The following is a 25,825-nucleotide window of genomic DNA, read 5'->3' on the forward strand; positions in this document are numbered from 1 at the left end:
AAAAAAAAAAGCCTCCCCCCCAAAAAAAAAAAACTCATTGGCCTCCCCCAAAAGTTTTTCACTTAGAAGCGTATATGATTTGCTTACATACAAACCGGGAAAATATACGAAAAATCAAGCCAGATATACTACGTATTCGTTCATGACACATGAGTTGATTCTATACAGCTACATGGTTAATGACGGTTATCGTATGGGCATGATGTAATTCATTATATGCAAAATAAGCTGGTATAGGTAGACTGGAACTTAGTTGACCCAATCGTGGTTGAATGAACCGTACCAGCGCGGCGGCGGTTTGCATGTCTAGGCTACACTGCACGTGCCGCTAGGAAAAGGGTGTGCAACACCGTTTCAGATTCAAACACCGTGCAGCCTACCAACCCTGGCACATTAAAAAAAAACAAAAAAAGTCGCGGCGCACGACTCTGAGGTTGTCATTATCGTACCCTGGCAACCTGTCATTCAAAAGTGCGTTCGATTTCGTATCATATTATAAACGAATCATATTATTATGCACGAGTATATTATACACGAATATTATTATACACGAACATATTATACACGATTCACATGCGTCTTATATTATACATGAAATCAGACTCACTTTTGAATGGTAGGGTGCCAGGGCACGATAATAACCTCAGAGTCGTGCACCGCGACTATAGTAGCGTAGTGTTACTCGACTGAATAGTGCGAAACAGTACTTTGTGGGACGAGTGATCAAGTAAGCACATCTTCTCGTAACCTCGTTAGCAATATCAGTGCCAGTCTGCAAACTGCAAATATTGCCGGAGTTATAAATGGCTTTGAAAAAGGTACGTGTTGAACCTTATGAAAGTTGAAAAAGCTATGAAGCCTCACGTGTAGAGAAAAGAATAACGTTCATTTTGGTACCAAAAAATTGGTTTCAGTTGGTTTTAGTGCTTACACTAGTATAATGCAGCATATATTTAGTTTATTATAAGTTCATACAATACATTCTAGAAGTATACGTGAAAGGAATAGTATAAAAAAAAAAAAATCCCCCCCCTACGATGGAGTTGGCCCCTCCAAATTTCAAGTGGCTACGGGCTGGTGTGTGTGTGTGTGTGTGTGTGAGACAGACAGACAGAGAGAGAGAGAGAGAGAGAGAGAGAGAGAGAGTGAGAGATTTCAGCATGACACTAAGTGGATATTAATGTTCTTCCTTGAGAGGTAAGTACTCAGAAGTGGGAAAGACTTTCTACGAAGGGTGCTTGCCTGAAGAGAGGCTGTTTGGAACTTGCTAATTGTCTGTTATCTTGGGCTTGCTTAACCAGTCAAGATTGACATGGAAAAGGTGGACGTGGCCAAGGCCGTCTTGACGTGGCGTAATGTGGTAAATATGCCTGTCAAAATTTAATAAGGTTGCGTCATATCATAAAATTTGAGAGTGAGCAAATGTGTACGTATGACAAGCATATTTGTAGAAGTCTTACAGTTACTGCTCGCGAACAAAGCCACAAGTGGACTTGTCCACAAGTCCATTCAGCCACATATATAATTTATTCACCCAAAATTATAAGCCGGCCCACCAAATAACTGTGGTTATTTCTCTCACAGAGTTGCTCACGAATCAATTCATCCGGATTTACAGTACCAGTGGCGTTCCCAGAAAGTTGAAAAAGGGGGGGGGGCCTTTTTGCTTTTATCTTTTAACTGAGCAGCCCATGATTTTGGAGAGCGCAGCGAGCCCGTACAGCAGGGGCGTTCGGGAGGGGGGGGGGGGCACTGAAAGCCTTCCCTCCCTCCCCTGGAGAAAATTTTGCATTTTGGCCAATTTTATAATAATTTTGAGGCCACATGGAATGGGTATATGACACAATTATAGAATATTCTAAAGTCATTTTTAAGTACGGTACTCTGTGCCACTGAGTTATGATTCAGTCTCTCCAGTAGCCTAACCTTATGCTACTAAAATTCAAATGCTCACATTTTTTTAAAATTAAAACTTCAACAGAATAGACAGGAATACTGGACAGTATGACAAGATATACATTATATATAGATATATATATATATATATATATATATATATATATATATATATATATTGCAAAAGGGGGGGGCTATGGCCGCATGCCCCCCCCCATCGGTACGCCACTGATTCCATGCCTAGACGCTCTCCCAGATTTTGTCAAGTTCTATTTCATGCTTACCCAAGTACTACATAACAATGCAATATACACAAAGTAATCAGTTTCAATTCGTCTGTGCAGTGGCCTTAAAATATAGAAAAAAAGAGTCGCAAAACACAGGAATTAAAATTAATACATGGCTATGTGGGCGATTGTGTGTGTATGCGCCAACTCAAGATCGTGCTAGAAGAGTAAGAGAAGAGTTCTGGACAAATGTAGAACTGTGCATGGAAAAGTTTGGAAGGAATGAGAGAGTGTTTTTGATCGGTGATATGAATGGTAAAGTTGGGAATGTGAAGGTGGATGGAATAGTTGGTGAGTGGGGTGTGCCTGCTGAGATAGATGAGAATGGGAGTGCGTTAGTGGATATTTGTGCTGGGAGGGAGTTGGTGATAGCCAATACCCTCTTCAGGCATAAAATGATCCACAGGTATACATGGCGAGTGATGAGAAGGGTGGGTGGTGAACTGAATGAAAGGAAGGCAACGATTGATTATGTGTGTGTGGATGAAAGGATGCGAAGATATGTAATGGATGCAAGAGCTTATAGAGGTTGGGGGAGTGGACTTTCTGACCACTGCTTGGTGGTGGCCAGAATTAGGATTCAAGTAAGATGGAGGAATAGAAGAAGGGAAAGACGAGAGGAAGGAGTAGTTGCAAGGAGAGTGGAAAGGTTACAAGAGGATGAGAAAAAGGCAGAGTATAAGAGTGAAGTGGAGGAACGATTGGGCAAATATGAATTGGAGCAGATGGGAGACGTGGAAGGTGTGTGTAGGATATTTACTGAAGAAATATGTGCAGCATGTGATGTGGTGTGTGGAAGGAAGAGAAGACGGAGGGGGGTGCAAGGAACAGCGTGGTGGACTGAAGAGGTGAGACAGGCTGTGGCACAAAAGAAGAAAGCATACAATGAATGGATGAGAAATAGGGGCGTGGAAGAAGTTGAGAGGCGGAAGAGAGAGTTATATGTAGAAAGAAAGAGAGAGGTGAAAAGATTAGTAAGAGAGAGTAAGAAGAGAGTGGATGAGGAATTTCGAAGGAATTTGAGTGTAAAGTGGAGGGACCGTAGGGAAATGTTCTGGAAAGAGGTGAAAAGAGTAAGACAGGGTGGAAGTGAAGTTAGCAGGGGAGTGAAAGATAAAAATGGTTGATTACTAGTGGAGAAGGGAGAAAATGTGGGCAGATGGAGAGAACACTTTAAGGAATTGTTGAACATAGAGGATGGAAGTAATGCGAGTATAAGTGGCTGGGAGAAGGAGGGAGGTGAGAAGACAGGAAGAAATCAGTAGGATAGAAGTTGTGGAAGCAATGAAGAAAGTTAAATCGGGGAAAGCCCCAGGAATTGATGGAGTGTGTGGTGAAATGCTGAAGCATGGGGGAGAGATAGTAGTAGAATGGATGTGGAAGATGTGCAGATTGGCCTGGGAGGAAGGTAGAATCCCGGAGGATTGGAAGTCATGTATAATTATTCCCTTGTTCAAAGGGAAAGGGGAAAAAGAAGTGTGTGGTAATCATAGGGGCGTTTGTCTTCTTAGTATAATAGGAAAAGTGTATGGTAGGATACTTACTGACAGAGTTAGAGAAAGAACAGAGAAATTAGTTGGAGAAGAACAGGGAGGCTTTAGGAAGGGAAGAGGTTGTGTAGATCAGATATTCATTCTTAGATCTTTAGTGGAAAAGTTTCTAGAGAAGAGAAAGAAGTTGTATGCGGCTTTCATGGATTTGGAGAAAGCATATGACAGGGTGGATAGACAAGGATTGTGGAAAGTGTTAAGAATATATGGAGTAGATGGGAAGTTGTTGAATGCTGTGAAGAGTATGTACGATGGTGCGAAGGCTGCAGTGCGTGTGGATGGTGAACGAAGTGAATTTTTCTCTTTGAAAGTTGGGTTGAAACAGGGTTGTGTCATGTCTCCATGGTTGTTCAATCTGTACATGGATGGGGTAATAAAAGAGGTACAAGGTAGGGTAGTGGATGTTGAAGTGGCCCTGGTGAGAGAGGATAGTGTTTGGAAACTCCCTGTACTGTTGTTTGCAGATGATACTGTGTTGTTGAGTGAAGACGAAGGGGAGCTGCAAGGCTTGGTGGATGAGTTTGGGAGAGTGTGTAAGAAACGGAATCTAAAGGTGAATGTAGGGAAGAGTAAAGTGATGGTTTTTGAGAGAGGTGAAGTCAGTGAATGTACAGCGAGGTTGGATGGTGAGGAATTGGAAAATGTGAGTACGTTTAAGTACTTGGGTACTGTGATGAGTAAGGATGGAGGTTTGGAGGGTGAAGTGCTTGAAAGGGTACAGCAGGGAAGAAAGGTTGCTGGTTCTTTGAAAGCAGTGATAAGAAACAGGGAAGTGAGCATGGAAGTGAAAAAGTTACTACATGACAGTATTGTGATACCAACTCTAACGTATGGAAGTGAAGCTTGGACGCTGTTGGAAGGACACAAGTCAAGAGTGAGAGCAGTGGAAATGAGTTATTTAAGAGGAGCCTGTGGAGTCACATGGAGAGACAGGCTGACGAAAGAGGATATAAAGGAGCGTTGTGGTGTGGATGTGGATGTGATAGGAAGCGTTATGAGGAACACACTGAGGAGGTTTGGCCATGTGGAGAGGATGGAGGGTGAAAGACTGACGAAGAGAGTGTATGTGAGTGAGGTGGAGGGGAGAAGAGGGAGGGGGAGGCCGAGGATGAGATGGAGGGATGGGGTGGAGAGGTATATGAGAGAGGGGGGTGTGAGTTGGGAGCAATGCAGTGAAATGGCGGGGGACAGGTCGACTTGGAGGCGATTTGTTTGTGGGCACCCCAAACGGGATTGAGGCGTCTGGCAATAGATAGAGATATATATAAATATACGTAAGTATATATATATATATATATATATATATATATATATATATATATATATATATATGCTTTCTTTGAAAGTGATAAGAAATAGGGAAATGAGCATGGAAATAAGAAAAAGAATCGCTGAATGATAATATTGTGATACCAACTCACACATATGGAAGTGAAGCTTGGGCCTTGTTGGAAGGACACAAGCAAGAGTGAGAATGGTGGAAATGAGCTATTTGAGAGGAGCATGTGGAGTTACGTGGAGAGACATTCTGACAAATGAGGAAGTGAAGGAGTGTTGTGGTGTGGATGTGGATGTGATAGAAAGCTTTATGAGAAATACACTGAGGTCGTTTGGCCATGTGGAGAGGATGGAGAGCGAAAGACTAACGAGGAGAGTGTGAATGAGGTGGAGGTGGAAGAGGGAAGGGGAGGCCGAGGATGAGATGGAGGGATGGTGAACTGTGCAAGAAGGGCAACTCTGGGATGCAATCTACCTTGTTCATTTTCAGATGAGCCTCTGGTTGCAGGTACAACAACAACAACTACTACTACTACTACTACTACTACTTCTACTACTATTACTACTTCTACTACTTCTACCACCACCACCACCACCACCACTACTACTACTACTGTACTCTGAGGAAATATGAAAAGGGCAAGATCTCGGTCAATTTAAAATATTTAGAAATCGCTTCTGACCAGAGATAAAAAGACCAAAAAGGATGACGTGTCATATAGACGTCTGGTAGCCTAATATATATCATTATTTGCGTGCAACAATGAAAACACAAAGTCGGAGAAATCTGCGACGTACAGGCGAGTTGAGGTAGCGTGTGAAGAAAAGATGAGGTGGGAAGTGTCATGTTCTCGGGTGAATTATCTTATTTGGGCCAATGAATCGTCATTTCCGTCACCATTGTAGACCGAATTACCGTTGGTTTTTTACAGATTCCGTAACACAGCGTCCTCAGCGATTTAATTTGCCTAAGCTCTTTAACAACCTCTAGCATGTTAATTATTCATACAAACTAGATGGTTACTGAAAATATCTATGTAAATCCCATAAAAACATTAAGGTGTCATAAAAAAAAAAAAAAAAAAGCAAGGGAAAAGGACTAACGAAGTCTCTTAGACCAACATGAATACGGCGCTCTACTTTCTCGAGGTTGCTGTCCGAAAGGATGTGGGTTGAATCTCAGATAGGAGTATGGAAGTTAGACTATTTGAATTTCATCCAAGCAGACTTTACCGATCTTTCACAAGACTTACCGATACGTCATAAAAATATCTCCACTAATACCATTAAACTAGTTCTGAATTAGTCATAGCATGTACTGAACTCGGTGGTAGATGTTAGTGCCAAAGCAGTGCATGTACAAGTGCATGACAAGGACTGCTACTTCACGAACTAAACCGTCAAGTCTATGGCCCGAGACGGACAAGTACTGCATATAGAAAAAAGTGTGCATATATTTCTCTAATATTTTCATGCATGCTACTATACAAATTACTTCGATATTAAAAGATACAAATGACACACCACAGTATTGTTCTTACAGCACCTTTTCCTGTCTTTGGTATGTTCGTATTATTTTCGCCATCATGATAACTGGCGCTGGCCGTTGCGGTTAGCTGGCCCGTCCAAACTGACTGGCGGCCCGCTGGCAAAATCTGGCCCTTGGGTCGTTTTTGTTTAGTCTTTTGACCGACTCAGAGGAATGAAAAAAAAAAAATAATTAAAATAAAAAATAAAAAATAAAAAAATAAACAAGCATAAGACAAAGTTTTGCTGATTTTTATTTTTGTATATTAGCGGCAAATGTAAATGCAAATAATATATGAATTTCTTATCTCTTTTGATGTATAAGTGTTTAGACTGAGAAATAAAAATACTCGTAAAATAATGAATGGCCCTTTTGTTAATATGAGTTTCATAATGCAGCCCTACTCCTAAAGTAGTTAAATAGCCCTGAAATAGGGTATAGTCACGACATGGTATTGAGCATACGTTTGTGTGCTACGCAACACCTATGGCGCCGTATATTTTATTGACAGATTCTAAATCAGTCGCGTTTTCTTACTATAACATCCCTCCGCAGCCAAACAACACGACCATTATTTTTCCATGTGGTACTTTCCGTTATCAAGCAACTATATGCACCCTTTTTTCAGAGACTAATGCCAGGCAACGCTGTAACAACACACCGTTACTAGATGCGATCTCACCCACCAGTCGTATGAGTCAGTAACGCTGCAATAAGCTGCAGTGTTGCCAGGTCTACAGAAATATCTGTATTTCTACAGATATTTTGATGTTCATCCAGAAAACAGATTTTTTGGCAAAATCTACAGAAATTTTGGAAAACTACAGAAAGTTTACAGAAATGTGACAGGATTTTTTAAAATAGTCAAAATATACGTACGTGAATCGTGAATTTAATAAATCTGACTAAATATTTGTACACAGTCTTTGACTCGAGGTAGTGACTGATGTGAATAAAGAGTAGAGGAATTGAAAAAAATAATAGAGTTGAGAGTTGTCTTTTTGAAACATGGAAAAGTAAAGAGAACGTTATTTTTATTATTGTACAGTATTTATCACCAAATATCTTGTATATATTTTTACTGATGGAATTTTTCTTTCCCTAGCTTTTTTATTGATTGAGACTCACACCAAGTTGTCTTTATATTCTGGGGTGTACATTAAAATTATCACGGGTGTCACGAAATATTTTTGATGGATTTTTTTGTTTGTTTGGCTCCATAGATTTTGTAATGGTTAAGAATTTCACAGGTCAAGTGTCACATTTTGCTTTGCATATTAAAATTATCTTGCGTTTATAAAGTCCTATCAGTTGTAATCACCATTATTTGTGTATTCTCATGATGGTCATTTATGGTCTACAGAAATTTTCCTAAATCTACAGAAATTTTTTGACTGAAACTACAGATAATTTAGGGCAGGCACCTGGCAACACTGACCACAGCTGCAACGGACCACACATATCCCTACCACTACTCAGTCACACATCGCCAACACCACCATCAATACTGCTTTCGCTGTCCCCGCAACTACCATAACCACCACCATACTCACCGTCACACACCATCATCACTCCCACTTCACACCAGTCACTAGGAAGGTTGCATACCAGCAGTGTTCGATCACTCAATCGCTCAATACGAGAAGTCCTAAACTAGAAGAAGAGACCATATGGGGCTGGGCTGAGTAAAACAAAAAAATTGGTAAGTTTTTAGAAGTAACCAACGTTTTCTTTTATTATTATTTTTATGGTTTCCAGTGCAAAATACTGTGCTTTAATTAGTTTTGACCCTCATTTTGGAGGGAAAATCCCCCTTTTGGAATTTTGAGTAAGATTTCCAAAAGTGGGTTTATCCCCCAAAATCAAGATCAAGATTTTTAAAAACACTATTTTGCATTAAACTAACCCAAACTAACTTAACCTAACCTAACCTAACCTAGGCCTAATCTAGGGCTTGACATAGACCGAATGCACACGCCTGCACCAGCCAATATGGCGCAACATTCATCAGTTACTGAGCGACAGCCTAACCTAAGCCACTATTATGACTACCCCTACAAAATTTGCTCCCCCAACTCAAACTAGGCTTAGAAAGTAAGTCTTAGTTAGAATAGTTCGGGGACGTAATATAATGAAAATTGGTAACGTTGGTTACTTCTAAAGTTATACCAAAAAATTGATATAATTCCGAAGGGGTTAACGGAGACTGCTTAACAGCAAGAACTTCCAGAACGGGAAAAGTGTCATCATGTTGAAGAGGTTAATGGACACTTGTTGTAACTTCCCTCTGAGTTGTCCTAATAAATGAAAGAAATCTGAGAGTATCCAGAATATTAGAGAAAATTCATCTTGGCACTGGAAATGTTACAGAAACCGCTGTGAAGTACGTCAGGTAAAACAGCGAAGTAGTGACCAACTTTTTATTGAAAGAAAGGACCTTATTTTCGTCGGCTAAGTAGGTTCCTAAGGGTTATATTCTAGACCATTACTTACGATCTCTAACATCCCTTTCCTAGAGATTTAGTTTGCATGTTAAGCATTAATTTACACTCCTGAAAAGGCTATTATTCATACGAGTATAATGTTAATATCAGTATATTTTGCATACGTAGCACCTCGAATAATATACGAATTAAACAGAAGAACGTGAAAGAAATCCTACCAAGGAGAGTGGAATACACCCCTAGACTCTTTCTTACTAGTGAATATGCATGACACACGAATAAAACTATAATGGCTACTTATATAAACTAAACTATGACGACATAACAAAGATATTAATAAGGATGTTAAGATGTAATGAGCAACAAGTCTCTGCATATATATATATATATATATATATATATATATATATATATATATATATATATATATATATATTGCATATCGATGTGATTAAGTTGTCCAACGAAAATGTGAATTTCCTTTTTCTCGACTGACTAAGGCACTGCACGCCGCTGAATTTTCTTGTGGTGACGTATACCGATAGATTTCGGGAATAAGCGATTACATGTTGCACTTTTTCTTTTCCTTACTCTCCTATAATTAAGCCTCCAATGATGACATAAACTATGCCGAATCGTTTGGATTTAAAGATGCCGCTCATGTGTTTTCGAACTTCACTACATACAATAGTATTTTTTTTTTCTTACACTTTAAAGCACTATTAATTGACCATTCACACAGGACTGCAGAGGCAATGCTGGAAGTCTGTAGACATGGGCGTGGAGTGTGGCTGTGTGTGTGGGTGTCTGTGTCCTGCTTTCTCATCGTTGTGCTCACCCCCCACTGGACCCCTCGAACCCTTGTGCTATCCAACCCGCTCCCCGCCCTCATCGTACCACATTATAAGGTGGGGACGCAGTCATAATTGATGCTGTTTGCAGAGTCATTGTGACTCTAAAGCCTTTGCCACACGTCACTTCTCACTCCTTTCACTGCTACACCGCACACTGTTATACCTTACACTGCAATACCTCATACTGCTACACTTCACACTGCCCCACCTCAGAGAGCCACATCTCACACTGCTATACCTCACTGTTGTACCATGCACTGCAGTACCTCATACTATAACCAGCTCTCATTGTCAAACCTCACACTGATACACGTCATACTACCTCTGCTACACCTCACACTAGACCAGGGGTTCTTAACCTGGGGTCCATGAAGGTCAGAATAATTGAGAACAATTTCGTGATGCCGTTTGGCATCATTAACTGAAAAAAAAAAAAAAAAAAGTCGAGGAGTCTTGAAGAATTCTGGTGTTCATCGACACAACCTTACCTCCGTCTGGCAAAGAAAGCTATGGGTGCTGTGATTCTGTTTGCTACTACATACCTTTGTGAGTCAGGGTTTTCAGCCTTGTTTCTATCAAAACAAAAAGTCGGAATCAACTGGATGTCAACGATAACATGCTTGTTTCCTTGCCGAAGACCACTCCACAAATTCATGTTCTTATTCAAGCCATACAACAACCCTGTCACTGAAATGAACTTTTGAGTAGAATTAATATTTTGTTTTGTTTAATATGCACAAGTTGGATGTACAAAGTATTTCATTTTTTCATCGAGTGGCCATTAGCTTTTCCATGAAAGAGTGGGAAACAGTTTTTTGTATTGACAGTTTTATACTTTGTGTATGTCATACACTGCGTGAGGCAGTTTTCAATAAAATAAAGTACATTCATTGCATGCATAATGCTGTGTGTGTGCTTACGTGCATTTTTGTAGGGAAGGGGTTCATAGCTTTCACTATAGATTCGCGAAGAGGTCGGTGACTCAAAAAAGGTTAAGAACCACTGCACTAGACCATCTCGCGCAGCCGTATGTCACACTGCCTCATCTACACCTCACACTAGACCATCTGGCACAGCCACATTTCACAGTCTCTACTACACCTCACGCTACATAATCTTACACAGCCACACCTCACACTGTATCACACACAGCCACACACACTATATCACACACAGCCACACCTCACACTGCTACACCTCATTGTTTTCCTTTACGCTGCTATACCCCATACTGCCACACCCCACACTGCCACACCTCACAGTGATATATCTCATACTGATAGACCAACAACTATCTCCGACCCAGAAAAGGCAGTACGGAGTAGTTAGTTAACACTGATACTCTTCACACTGCCTCTGTTTCCTCACTCTGTCACAATTCACGCTGTCACACCTCATATTAACATACCTCACCCTGCCACACCTCATATAATACACTTCGTTCTGCCACACCTCACACTGCAACAACACTACTACAATGGTAAGACTGTTTCAACTCGAGGGGTTAGGCACCGTCTTACGCACCTTCACTACCATATATCCTTCCCAAGTCGAGTATAATCGTCTGGTTGCAGTATGACGGAAATTAAATAAGCCGTCCCACCCTTCGACAGGTCTTCCGCAAGCCCTTTACCTGAGACCAGATTTGTAGGAGTCTGGCAAGTACAGTATTAGAAATCAAGGTGTGTTTCGGCATGCAGTGTTTGCGTTTACCTGACGGAACTGAGCCACTCCTGAAGTTTGAATACTAAGTTGTGGTTGCATGAAATTAGATGAAACTTACTTATGAGACAAGATGAAGTCTCCTTGGTTACTGGTTAAAACAACCTTCTAATCAGACTTTACTTGGCCATTACCTGAGATGAAACGGTTCAAGGATATTAATCAGGACAGATCACCTCTTCCGTGGCAATTTGTTCTGCATATTACGGTGAATACTCTCCTAAATATTATTGGTACAAACTGTCTGTAATAATATATAAAAAGTGATATAATGATAAGTTGTAATAAGCATAATAAATAAACAAGAAATCGATGATACGAAGCTTCTTATGCCACCTTGAATATGTCCCTGATTGCCGTTTGTGGTACTGTACTTCCCTTATACTTAAACTTGACCTAAAATTGCTCTCTCTCCATCACCAGTGCTGACCTGTATGCCTATTATTGATTAATCCTAGAATATGATGCAAGTCACCAAGAAGTGCTATGGGAAGTATGGACACCCGTAGAACACTGTTTCTGCTATCGAGACAAAGAAGCCAAATCTGGTCCAAGTTAAGGTGAAAAGAGTGTACGAGCTGAGCTAGTGAATTCCTCCCGGGGCACGACTGTAAAACTAGGAAACATGCTTTAAAAATATCTATACCAGTGCATATATTGACCATATTTCCTAACGGTAAGATAAATAACTGAGGGCGATGTGCTGTGAAATATCTGAAGTCAGTGAGAAAACGAACCTTTGCTGACAGTCTGACCTGTCCGGGATGGCAGTGAATTTTTGTTCTTGTGGTTTGCAGCTTCCTTGGTGGGATGGAGGGTCCGGATGCGAATGTCAGGAGCGGGGGTGCAACGTGACAGACGAAGCAACAGCACCCCTGGGCGATGCAGAACCTTCTGCAGGCGGGACTTGTGGATGGAGGGCGTGGATGGCGGGGTCGGGGCAGAGGGTGGTGTCTCTGTCCATCTACGGCAACGACCCCGACTACTGGAATGGTCTGGGCGAGATTATACGGCGGGTGAGTTGACAATTAAAGTACCTAAAATTTGCCTCACATAAATAAGATTTGTTTTGGCATTAAGAAATAAGAGACATTGAGACTCTATGCTCTCCATTTCTTTATGTTCCCTTCCCGCAGTATACAGGGTGGCCCATAACGCTCAACTTCTCCACTGGGCGATTTCTTGTATTTTCGGGACGGCTCACTCAGCGTTAACAGTATCTACCCTGCTTCATTCATTTATTCATTCCATAATCCCACTGCCACAACCACGCCCACACTAGCCAAATGAGCCGTCCCCGAAAAATACTCGGGTGTGTATTTTATATATATATATATATATATATATATATATATATATATATATATATATATATATATATATATAAAGTGAGGTTCAAGTGGAGCACAATTTATGGACGACCTTGTATATTGCTGGGCGACTTGGATGTACAGTACAAATGACTGTTGCATATCTTTCTTGGGGAAGAATGTGACCTGGGAAAAAGTGACTCTGCGTTAACGATCCTCGTGCAATCAATAGGCATTAATCCTACCTCATTACGGACACCGGTTTCGTCACATTGGCAGCTCTCTGTTACCATAATTTTCGTTCCCCCCCTCCCCCCCTCTCTCTCTCTCTCTCTCTCTCTCTCTCTCTCTCTCAGCATCGGCATATCAGCATTTTCGCCACATTTGCAGCTGTCTTACCGTCATCATTTACGTTGACTCTCACACCTCGTTACAGACAATTATCTGCCATCATTATAAGCCGCTCGAGGCCACAGCAGAGTTCGTTGCACCTCTACATTACCGACTCATTTTGCATACTACACAATAACATTATTTTGCATGTTATATCTGTCCTAATTTCGACATCACTTGCGTCAGAATCATAAGAAAGTACCGACGTGTAATGTTCAGAATAAATCGCAAAGGAAGAGGTGCCACGACGGTTTTCCAATCTGTTTCTAGGTGGGTTTAAGTTAAGATTAGCCTAGTGTGTTAGGATTAGGTTAGGTTAGGTCAGCCTGGTAGGGCTAAGGATGGGTTAGTCTATAGAGATCAGGTTTGGATAGATTAGGCTAGGTTAGGTTAGGTTAATCTGGCCATGGTTTAGAATAGGTTATTCTGTTAGGATTGAGTTCGGTTAGATTAGATTAGGGGTTATTCTGTTAGGATTAAGTTCGGTTAGATTAGAGTAGGTTGTTGGGTTGGGTTAGGTTAGATAAGATTAGGTTACGTTAGGTTAGCTTTGGTCTGATCTGGTTAGGTTAATCTGGGTAAAGTTTAGGATTAGGTTTGGCTTGATTAGCTTAGGTTAGGTTACTTCAGGTTAAGTTAGGGTAAATGTGGCAAGTACAATCATTTAGGGAAGAGAAAACCCACGGTGGTGAAATGGCTTTCTGCTCTGAAAAATGCAAAATCATTCGCTCAGCAGGGGTAGCACTCCCATCATGACGAAACGATAGATCAATGTGTGCTGGGAGCGTACTTATAAACTCTCCTAAGCTTGTGTGTAAGACTGCCTGTATATACTGTACCTCTGCCAGTTATAAAATTTCTTAAGCCTGTGTATACTAGTAAGAGTGCTTGTGTATACGTTTGCCATGTATAGTCTCTTACGCTTTGTGTAAGATTACATGTAGATACGGTACTTTTGACGTTTATAAACTGTATCTAACCTCCCTAGTTTAAAAACGCTAGTCTAATTAAATCGTCTGGAGACAGCAAAGAAAAAAAAATCAGATTGATCGAAGAGGCTAGCTTTCAGTATGATGATTAACTAAAGTTCATTCAACAACCAGACGATTTTATTCCGTCTAGAAAAAAGAGCCCTCGCACGCTAACTGGTCAGCCCGCTTTTCACAACTGCCTGCCTATAGGCTAGCTATAACACAAATTTGAAATAAATCAATATTCCTTGTTATACAATTTTGGTTCGATGCACTCAGAGGTGATTGGTTTCTGATTACTTAATGCTGTTCGGAGCAAAGCTTGGTCGCTTATCAAATGTTGTGGACAACAGTAGCCTTGTCCTGGGAAAGGAGATAATAATTGGAAGGCTGGCAATTACTGGACAGTTCTACGATTCCAGTATTCATCCTGACCTCTTTTATCCATCCAGTCTGAAATAGATAATGTTTTGCTCGAACCCCCACCTTCATTCCACAGAAACAAGAAGAAGAATTAAAAGTCGAGGCAGCACCATGAAGCAGAATTGTCTTGTGTACTCCACGGAGGCAAACATGGCGTGTTTTTGCACTACACTGAGTTCAGGTATACGATACACCTTCTTTTTCCATCTGACTTTCCTTGCCAGAAGTCAACACAAGCCAAACTAATATGTAGTTAATTCTTAAACAAACAGAGACCTTGGAAACGATGTACTTGTGGCTTAATTTTAACACCTTCATAGTTTTGTCAGTAGAGCACAAACGCCGTCATTACACAACAAAGTAACAAAGTTGGAGACTCTGAGTCCACTCTTGTAAAAGTGCCAGCTTTCTTACCAACCCATTCTAACCCTGGCGAGATATGAGTTACATCTCCCCGGTGAAGTCCAGTGTTGTAATACCGAAATAGGCGTTTATTGTGATGTTAAACTGAACATAAGTGTTGTCCAGGAAAACTCCATGGTTCAGGGACACGGTAAGTATACACAAAAAGTTTTATTTTCATATAAGTGAAACAGCGCTCGATGGAGAAACGTTAAAAATTTATGTACACTATAAAAAAAAGAAAAAATAGGAAGGAAGCTGGTGTGAAATAATTTTTTAAATAAAAGAGGAATTTACCCGGTAATTAACTTTTTAGTAATCAATTTACCAGACCGTATTATTCACCAATATATATATATATATACACACAGTATACCATCATCAACCGTTTGAGTGTCAACTGCAGGACCGGCCTATTCCGACCGAAGTGGGGACGATACAGCCTATGTATCTCTACCAAGTGGCTAAGGCTGTCTGGTAGAGATTGTATGTAGGGTGAGAAGTGCTTGTAAGTGTAATTGTTGTGTTGGAGTGGCTTTGGATGTGTGTGTAGTCTGTGTGAACCAAGTGTAATCGGCCCGCGCAAGCCGACTGGGTGCAAGCATTCTTTATAGTATGCGACACTGGTTCAACCACAGCATCCCTTATGTCTGCCAAAGCAGTACGTGATCAGAAGAATACTCCCAAAGTTTATTACTCTGGCGGGGCGCAAACCCTCGTTCTTCAGTGTACGAAAACGCGCACTTTACCACTGTACCACAGAGGCTCCATATATACAGTATATATAGGCTACTGTATATATATATATATATATATATATATATATATATATATATATATATATATATATATATATACATACTGAAATGTAAGAAAAATAGGACATTGATTTAAATGCTTAAGTGCTACAAAGGGTACGTTTTGAATGCAGGTGTTGCCTTAGGGACCTCTTTTCATGTGTGTGTGTGTGTGTGTGTGTGTGTGTGTGTGTGTGAACTTGAATTGTCTTCACTGTACAGTAAAAGCGACAGCCAGAAAGTTGGGCACTGACGGGGCTGTGCAAGACCGGGATAATAAAGGAACTTCCAGGTCAGTCCCGTGTACTTAGGTGTTCAAGATAAATGACACTTAAAGCGCAAGCAAGCCTTCTGACTCTGTTCCAACCCATGAAGTTACAGCAGCATGAGTCCATAAAAGCCACTTCAAAACAGTACCGCAATGTAAAATTTTCATATTTTATATTTTTCTGTTAGTTTGCAGATATATTCACTTCATGAAAACACAAATCTAGTGATAACTGTTAACGCTGCTGTGTGATGTGATCTTGCAGGTTAGTGAGCTGTACCCCGGGTGGGTGGTGCGGGTGTACACAGATCCCCGTGGCCAGGCTGCCTTCCTCTGTCCTCTGCTCACCCGCGTCCCCAAAATGCTGTACATCTGTGACGTCACCCATCTGCCCCCACCTCTCTCCTCCTCCCTCACCCACATCCACCCCATGATGTGGCGCGTCGCGCCCCTTGGTGACCCGCAATTGGCGGCCATAATGGTCAGAGATTCAGATTCGCCGGTAAGTAGGCTCCAACCAGTCAAGCTATCTATCTATCTATCTACTGCCAGACACCTTAATCCCTTATACGGGGTGGCCACAAACAAATCGCCTCCACGTCACCCTGTCCCCCGCCATTTCATTGCCCTGCTCCCAATTCACACCCCCCTCTCTCATATACCTCTCCACTTCATCCCTCCATCTCATCCTTGGCCTTTCCATCCCTCTCTCCCCCTCCACCTCACATACACTCTCCTCGTCAGTCTCTCACTCTCCATCTTCTCCACATGGCCAAACCACCTCAGTGTGTTTCACCTAATGCTTCCTATCACATCCACATCCACACCACAACGCTCCTTCACATCCTCATTTGTCAGCCAGTCTCTCCATGTGACTCCACAGGCTCCTCTCAGATAATTCATTTCCACTCTTGACTCGTGTCCCTCCAACAACGTCCAAGCCTCACTTCCATACGTCAGAGCTGGTATCACAATACTGTCATGTAATAACTTTTTCACTTCCAAGCTTACTTCCCTGTTTCTTATCACTGCCTTCAAGGAACCAGCAAACTTTCTTCCATGTTGTACCCTTTCAAGCACTTCACCCTCCAAACTTCCCTCCTTACTGTTGTACCCTTTCAAGCACTTCACCCTCCGAACTTCCCTTCTTACCCAACACACTATCCAAGTCCTTGAACGTACTCACATTCTGGCACCAATATAACTGGTCAGAGGCGCCGGCCAGTAAGCTCCACTCAGTTACCTACTCAAGAGGGACACTCGTATTCACTGTTATACACTTTTATAATCACTCAGTCATGATCTACAACCTTGGCCAGAATTTTACCCTAAACCTATGTGGAAGTGTCACAGTTTCGGCTACTGCCAAACGATTTTTTTCAACTTAGGAAAATTCCTGCTCAGTGTTTATTGAACAGGGAGCCGAACTCAAATGTGGGACAGAGAGATGGTTTATACTGACCGACAATGGATCCTTCACTTCTGAACCATTTGACTCCACAAAAGGTGTGAATAACTTCTCCGATTTGGGGGATGAACCTGTCACCCGGTTCAGTGTTCCACCTACATCCTACAATGAGAAGTGAAGGAACGGTGCATAACAATATGTTCCTATGCCTCTGACAAGCATGCTAACGATATGGTACGGTACAGTCGGGAATTGTATATTTATTTTTCACTCCATAATACCAATAAATCGTCTGGAAGCAGCATAAAGTAAAAAGTTCTAGAGTATCACAGCAGATGTCTGGAAATTTGTTTCACGTAAAATTTCGTCAGTATGTTCCCTCATATGTGAGGAGTCGGTATACGAGTGTACTTTCAGTGCGGCATAAGGCACCTCCTTTCGCCACCCCTTCCGCTGCCTTTGTTATGGATCCTTACCGGTTAGCAAGACAGACAGGTCTCTCTAACAGTTAAGTTATTACAAGTTGCTTTCTTTATCGCATTTTTGATAACTTTAATATTAAATCTTATTTGATAATGAAGAATCTTGTAGCGGTTTGAGCAGGGATGGCCCGACCCGGGGGGGGGTCACCCCCCCCAATATGTGTTCTGAGTTGGTCAAAAAATTACTGAGTTTGTCAAAAATGGAGAATGGAGACTTTTTTTTTTTCTTTATTTTTACATAAAAGGAGAGGTCTCCAAGAGGACAATTTTTTTTTAACATACTTTATATATATATATATATATATATTTACAGGAAAAAAATAGTTTCCTTCCTGTCCGGGGAATAATCTAAGCCAAAATCAAGTACCAAACAGTAATTAATCAAGGTGACTGGACCTGAACCCCCTTCACCTATGGAACGGTGGCAAGGCGGAGGGGGGGGGAGGTCATAAATTTGGTCTGTTTATATCTATTTAGTTGGTCAAACCGTAACGCCAAACGGATCAAGTTGGTCAAAATTGTCCTTAACCCCCCCCCCATCACATACTCCTCGGGCCATCCCTGGGATTGAGTACAAAGGAGTACAAAGGGACGGAAACAGCAATTGACCTTATGGTCCTTTCGAGGTAGTTGAGTGAAGGCAAACATTATTTTTCAATTAGTCATATGTAACTTAAACTTAGGAAAATTAAACAGTGAAAACATATTTAAGTAATTTTATGCACAGCCTAAGTTCAGAAGTTATAAATAGAAAACACAATCACTCTTATACACAACTTGCAGCCATATTGTTGGTGGCTTAGGAAGTTCGTAACACCAATTCCTTGGTTATTATTTTTTTTTTTTCAGATTGCCATTAACATTCTATTCTATGCTGTTTATATTGTTTCACTATCAACATCATTTGCATCATTAATATGCAAGAGGATACTGAGGTATAATGTCCAGAGCAAATGGCTGAAAAGAAAGTATGTTACGAAATCTCCAGAGTAGAGCTTAGGAGAGTTTAAAAATCGCAAACGTTTATATAAGCAATTGTATACAGTTTAGCAGAATATATACAATGGAAATTTTTCTCAATTCGGCCTTTCAGATGGGTGAACGGGAAGCAGCTGCAGTACGAGAGTGGTTGGCGTCGGATTTGAGTTTCCATGTGATGCGGGACAACCCACAGCACACTGTTCCTGTGCTGGGCGGCATGTGGGGCGCACGATGGGACCAGGACCCCACACGTATTGCACAGAAGGCCCAAGAACTGACTACCTATAGGGACGAGATGCTCAAGAAGGCAACTGGCAAGGACAAAAAAGGACAAGATCAGCAGATACTTGGTGTGAGTATTCTCAACGGTCGTCAAAAAAACGACAGTAGCAGCATATACTAGAAAGAGTTCTCTTTGTACCTCAACTTCCAATGGCCATGTTATTACAGGAGTGGCAATGTCATGGGAAGATGACGCGGCTCAAATAACAGCCATCTTGATTACAGGCGACTTATCTGTCGAAATTCAGAACTGACGAAATACTATACGGAAATTTTTATCTTCGATGTTTTACCAATATAGTGCTGTTTTCATATTTTGTGTTACGTATTTCAGCATATGTTTTCATACACATATTTACATGGTGAAAGGAGGTGGTAATGTAATGCTGCCTTCTTTCTTCACCTTTATCATTCTATCTCTGTCTGTCATCCTCTTCTTGTTTCTCCATTTCCTTCCTGTCACTTTTGATTACTCTTCCTCCACTTCCGGTGGCTCTGCACTAAGTAACAATTAGCCTAATGGTTTTTCGTAACCTAAACCATGGAAACCATTTACGATGCTGGGTGTTAACCATATAACCAGATAAGTAAGTGATGTGGAGCTTGTTTTGGTGCCCCTGCTAACTGGGTGGAGCGACGCAAATGCGGCGTCCATTCGGGAACCAAACCTCCACACTAGATGGTACTATATTACGGTAGCCCAGCCTCGGCCACCTATACCTCAAAGGAGGTAATGTGGGAACTGGCATGAGTGACAGAGGTCTTGGGTCTGAGGAAAGCGTGAACTATCGCATCTCAGAGGTGGCGGAAGGTTTTCACACCACTAAACATTGCAGGGACGTAGAATGGTGGTTTTCTGTAAGTCATCTGGACTACCGGTAGCCCAGCTTTAGGCCCTCTTGATTCCCCCCCCCCCCCCCCCGCCTTGTTCAGGGCCTCCTAGGGGTTATTATTTTTTTTTTTTTTTACATTTTTTCCACTTGCTGTTTCTCTTACCATTTTACCTTTACAGTTTACGTGCTGCTGTATTTGTTTTATTTACTTTTTTTTCAACTGTTGCTGTTTTTCTTACCATTTTTACTGTTACTGCTTTTACGTGCTACTATTACTGTTACTTTTTTTTTTTTTTGTCGCACCCACAGGGACGGCCAATACAGTATTTGTCCCTGTGTCATTCCCTCACTCACTGATTAACTTGTAATACTTGCATTAGGAAAGAGGCCCAACCCTTATGGGATGTGTTAGGAACGAAATTTTGCACAATAGGGGACTTCAATCGTCTGCCACCAGCTTCTTTGTCCCGAACACTGATTTTTCTCTCTTGATGTGAGACCATGTGTGGAATACCATCATACACTACTGAAGTATTGAAAAAGCTTGGTAACAAAATTTTAACACAGGAGAATAAATTGCTTTTGCTTTATTTCCCCGGAAACGAAGCCCGAATTTTGAAAACCTGGTGCTTATATATTTATTTTCGTCATTTTTTAATGAAGCTTCTACAAAGCTGAGTTAATTCTTGCCTCCTAAAATGTTCGATAAAAACTGTAGTTTTAGTCAAGCATTTGTTTTGTGTGTGTCAGTCTCACTTTTGGCGGAAATTTAATGATGACGTATTAAATTAATCTACGTCATCCATATCCTAGCTCAGAGACAGTCCCCGTTCCAAGATTTGATCACATTCAAGTAACTCATTTAATCTTGGAACGGGGACAATCTCTGAGCTAGGATGGCTGATGTAGAACAATAATTACATCATCATTAATTTTCCGCTAAATGTGAGACTGAAACAACACATAGTGCTTGGCTAACACAACAGTATACATTGAACATTTCAGGAGGCAAGAATTAGTTTTGTGGCAGCTTCATTAAAAATGACGAAAAGAAATACATGTACCAGGTTTTCAAATTTGGGGTTTCGTTTTTGGGGAATGAGTTGAAGCATGTGAAGTGACATGGAGGGACGGGTTGACGAGAAGAAGTGAAAGAACGCTGTGGGGTGGATGTTGTTATACTGGGTGTTTTTAGGTCGGCTTCCCGTCCTAGAAACACCTAGCGTGTAGTTGGGTCCTTTTCTACTGTAGACTGGGGCTAGAATACAAACCAAACATAAGAGGAACAGGGCATAAAAACTCCGGGCAACAACCTACACGTGTATTCACCAATTCTAAATTACAGGAACGGCAGACAATCTCAATATTTACTCGTATGTTACATCAATCCTTGGACTGCTAATCAGTTTGACCGTATCGCGCAAGATACGAGAGACACAATCGGTATTATTACATCAGGGTGAGTGCGGGTGGGGATAGTTCACTCCGGGCAACAACCTACACGTGTATTCACCAATTGTAAATTACAGGAACTGCAGACAATCTCACAATTTTTATGTTACATCAATCCTTGGACTGCTGATCAGTTTGAGCGTATCGCGCAAGATACGAGAGACACAATCGGTAACATTAAATCAGGGTGAGTGCGTGTGGGGATAGTTCACTGTCTCTATCTCAGTGCCCGGGTTCCTCATTGGAGACCTCCCCCACCCCCAGGCCAGGTTTCAGACAGGACAGGACCCTATAGACAGCGCCCCTAGAGGCCACCCCACTCTTGGGGGGGGGGGTGCGGTCCCCGGGAATCCCCTGGTCAAAGCCTTTCTGCAAGGTCATGGTTTTTAACCTACAAATACGAAATTTAGCACACTGTTACATTCATCCTCCGCACGTTTTGAGCAGTGAGACCGTCGGTGGCCAACTCTCATGGTGAACTCCCCTAAAGGTAAAAATGTCATAGATTTTACTTATTCATGAAACTTTTCACTGTAGCACACCTTATACCGAACCCGAGTTTACAGAGGGTGGGATCCCAGGGTTACGTCCCATGTCTTCCCCTAAAAATATTGCAGGGGGTGGGGCTATCAAAGGTGTCCGTAGTTTTGTTCCTGTTATTGCTGTTTACTGTTACCATAAAAAAAAAGAAAAAAAAAAAAAAACCTTTGCTGTTACTTTTTTTTTTTCCCACTAACCTCTTATGTGGTCCCTTTTCGTTGTGGCGCCGATGTGCTGCCCGGCTATAGGGACCACATCTCACGCCTTCCCTGCTCCCCGAACAAAAGGACGGTGGATAGCTAAACAAGTCAGCGTCAGCCTGCAGACCACTGGGTTCAAGCTCACATGAGCCTTGAGTCACAATCACAACTATCATTTTTTTACTTACGGTTTTTAGTTACCTTTTTTTACTGTTACGAGTTTTTATTACCTGTGCTGTTTTTACTACTGCAATTTTTATTTTATTTTATATATATATATATATATATATATATATATATATATATATATATATATATATATATATATATATATATATATATTTTGTGGCAGGAGGTGTTGTGGCCAGTGATGAAAAAAGGACGAGTGTTAGGCCACGACAGCTACAACTGCCAAATATTCCCACACTCTTCACCCTGGCCCACACAAAGGACTAATGGCTTCTTCGTCGGATCACCAGGGTAAGGTCCCGTTTTGGCAAAATTGAGAGATACTGTATTAACTTCGCATCTTAAAATCTTTTTTTTTTTCCTCTCTCTCTCTCGAACAAGCACCGGCCACAGTTTTTGAAATGGCAGATCCTGAGGTTAAACTATAATTCCAATATCCAAATTCAATAGTTTACTTTCTTCTTTAGAGATTAAGGTATGGTAATAGGCCTATTTATTTTCGATATGAATGACTTTGACGTAATTGATTATTAGTCTTATATTTTCTTACTTTCCAAAAGTATGTAAATACTGCATGGTTCATTCCTACATGACTTCTTTTTGTGTGGGATACATGGATTTGCATGCTGCAGGTATCGGGCACAACACAGGAACAGTTCCATAAACAAGCCCTGCCCCCCAAGCTGCCGTCCCAAGAATCATCAAGATTGGACCTACTGCTGAGAGCAACACCCTCACAGTGTCATCTTTCTGTGCTGTAAATGGCCACTTATGACAATATTATGTACATTTATGGACACTGATATCAAACCACCTCTTTACTCTCACAGGAATTTCTTGGACAATATTAAACGTTTGTTGCAGAGATCGCAATACTGAATTTCACAAGCCATATAGCTTTCTCTCTCATTGTTTATTGTACTGAGGTGAAATTATGTCCATAACTATTCATATGCAATTATTTCATGAATTTATGACGAGCCACTGAGGATAATGTATTCCACATTAAAGGATTCTGCCTTGAAGTTGTGTCAGGTTGCTGATGACGCACTTGCACACCCTCAGCTCAAGAGGTCTCACAGTATATGAAGCAGCACTGACATTAAAAGCTAGTCGTGTACAGTACATAATACACAGATGTTCCAAGTAAACTACCACCTTACCTACTGTGCATACAGGGTGTTTCAAAAAGTGTTCGTAAATTGCAGAATGAATAGAATAGGAAAATATAAATATACTTTACTATGTAAAATTTTTAGAAATTTGTCATATTTACCGTGATATTACACATTTTATGTTTAATAGGAAACTCTAGTGAATGAAAACGATCAGTAGCTTACTGTTATGCTGGTGTTTTTAAGGCGACTTCTCGTCGTAAAAACACTAGCTACTGAAGCGGGGTCCTCTTTCTAGACCGGAAGTAAAGCACCAACAAAGGAACAGGACATAAAAACCAGGCAGTATACCTTAACACATCTATTACCTTAATTCTAACCGTAACAATACACGAAGAGTGATATTTGAGATACAGGGGAACAGAGACACAGAGTTAATATTCAGCACCACAAAATATTCGCACACACTACAATGTTCATACAGGGAGATCGTGAATTATCTATAGTATTGTGTATGCGTCACTTTTAGGCAGAATATAAATAGAATGGTTCGCATAGGGAATAAACAAGATTGGGAGTCTGTATGGGAAATATTACTATAAATGAGGTAGGGTGCGAATAGCGACACTCGACATTGTCACCTATTGTCACGGCGACACTCACACTCAGGCATTTGACTGGCCCGCGCACCCTCACCTCAGGTGTTCACTGAAAGCTCTCTTATTTGGGGGGACTGGGATAATTACAACAAAGTTCATTCTCTGCCCTGCTAACACTGAGTTCTTGTGGGCTGCTATCAACTACACTGTTCTTCACTTAGTCACTGTGCACTGTTCTTTTTCCCGACTTGTTCTTGACACGGGGGGGGGGGGGAAAGGGTCACTGTTTTCCTATATCTCCTGGGTAATGTTCACTCTGGGTCACACTCGTAGGTTGGGTGCAGGGAGGCTTTCCCGTCTGGGGGCCTCAACCTGATAGGCGGCCCTCGTGCTAGGGCCGTGTCGGTGTGGTGCAGGGAGGCCCTCTGGTCTGGGGGCCTCGACCTGATAGGTGGCCCTCGGGACTGGGACCAAACAGCCGGAGTAGTCGGACCTGTCGTCTTTGGCTCCGTGGAGTGAGGGAGCTGGAGAGTCTGGCCTGGGACTGCAGGCACCAAGGGGGAGAGGCGCCGTCAGGACTGGGCTGCGGCAGCGTCTCCTACGGGGCTCGGGCAGGAACAAGGAACTCCCGGGTGTAGGCGGTAAGTCCGATATCGGGCCTTGCCACCACTCTAGCGTCTCCTCCGGGGCTATATTCCCGGGTGGTGACGAAGGGCTCCCACAAGGGAAAGAGGCTGGAGAAGGACTCACGTCACTCGTGTCCTCTCTAGTACGTCCTGAGGCCGGAGCCTTGGGTCGCCTTACCCTGGTACAGTACGTACTCTGGCTGTAGCCGTGGACTTGCCCGGCGTACGAGGAACAACTGAAAGGCGTACTAGGCCGTCCCTTCCCCGCCGCGTATATAGACCGTTGGCGCGGTGTTGCTTCCGTAGTAGGGGACAAGCCGGAGCGAGGGGCACAGAGGCCACACTCTCTCCAATACGGACTGAAACTACCTTCAGGGGCTTCTCTACCCTGGTACGTGCCCCGGCCGGAGCCGAGTGCCTACCCGTTTTACTGAGAACAACTGAAGGGCGTACTAGGCCGTCCCCTCCCCGCCGCGTATATAGACCGTCGGCGCGGTGTTGCTCCCGTAATAGGGAAGGGCTACACGTACGGTAGCAGGGGCTCTTTACTCTGGCCGTAGCCGGAAGCTGATCTGTCCGATCAGGAACAACTGAAGGGCGTACTAGGCCGTCCCTTCCCCGCCGCGTATATAGACCGTCGGCGCGGTGTTGCTCCTGAAGGGGAGAACAGCAAGAGAGGGATGCACTGGGGCAACTCTCTCTCTTTGGTGTACTAAGGCCGGAGCCTTGGGTCGCCTTACCCTTCGTACACTTTGTAAGGCCGTAGCCTTGGGTGTAACAAAGCCGTCAATACGGTGTTACCTGGGACTGAAACTTGTTCAGTCCCACCCCTATTCTGACGACCATTGCTCCGCCCGCAATGTAGTCTCCTTTCCCTGATCACCTGGGGTTGGGGCAATTGCGGAGAACAAGGGCCCAGGATCGTGATGTCCTGGTGACCCTCTTGAACGGGGTCACTAACCCCACCGTTGTGTCCTCCTGGGGTGGTGGTGCGG

General features: G+C 42.2%; 1 protein-coding gene across 1 annotated transcript in view; it reads left to right on the forward strand.

Annotated features, from left to right (window-relative positions):
* The window catches only part of LOC145413815 (uncharacterized), a 36,860-nt gene extending 13,647 nt beyond the window's left edge, over window positions 1–23,213 (forward strand). The window contains exons 3-8 of the mRNA XM_080283476.1: window positions 9,726–9,891; window positions 12,357–12,575; window positions 16,389–16,625; window positions 19,107–19,346; window positions 22,654–22,781; window positions 23,123–23,213. Coding sequence (XP_080139602.1) covers window positions 9,726–9,891; window positions 12,357–12,575; window positions 16,389–16,625; window positions 19,107–19,346; window positions 22,654–22,781; window positions 23,123–23,213 — 1,081 coding nt within the window. The remainder of the gene's footprint in view (window positions 1–9,725; window positions 9,892–12,356; window positions 12,576–16,388; window positions 16,626–19,106; window positions 19,347–22,653; window positions 22,782–23,122) is intronic.
* The last annotated feature ends 2,612 nt before the right edge of the window (window positions 23,214–25,825 follow it).

Source organism: Coenobita brevimanus, chromosome 97 (assembly GCF_032717465.1).
Source record: "Coenobita brevimanus isolate Jiangsu-jjx chromosome 97, ASM3271746v2, whole genome shotgun sequence".
Lineage (NCBI taxonomy): Eukaryota > Metazoa > Arthropoda > Malacostraca > Decapoda > Coenobitidae > Coenobita > Coenobita brevimanus.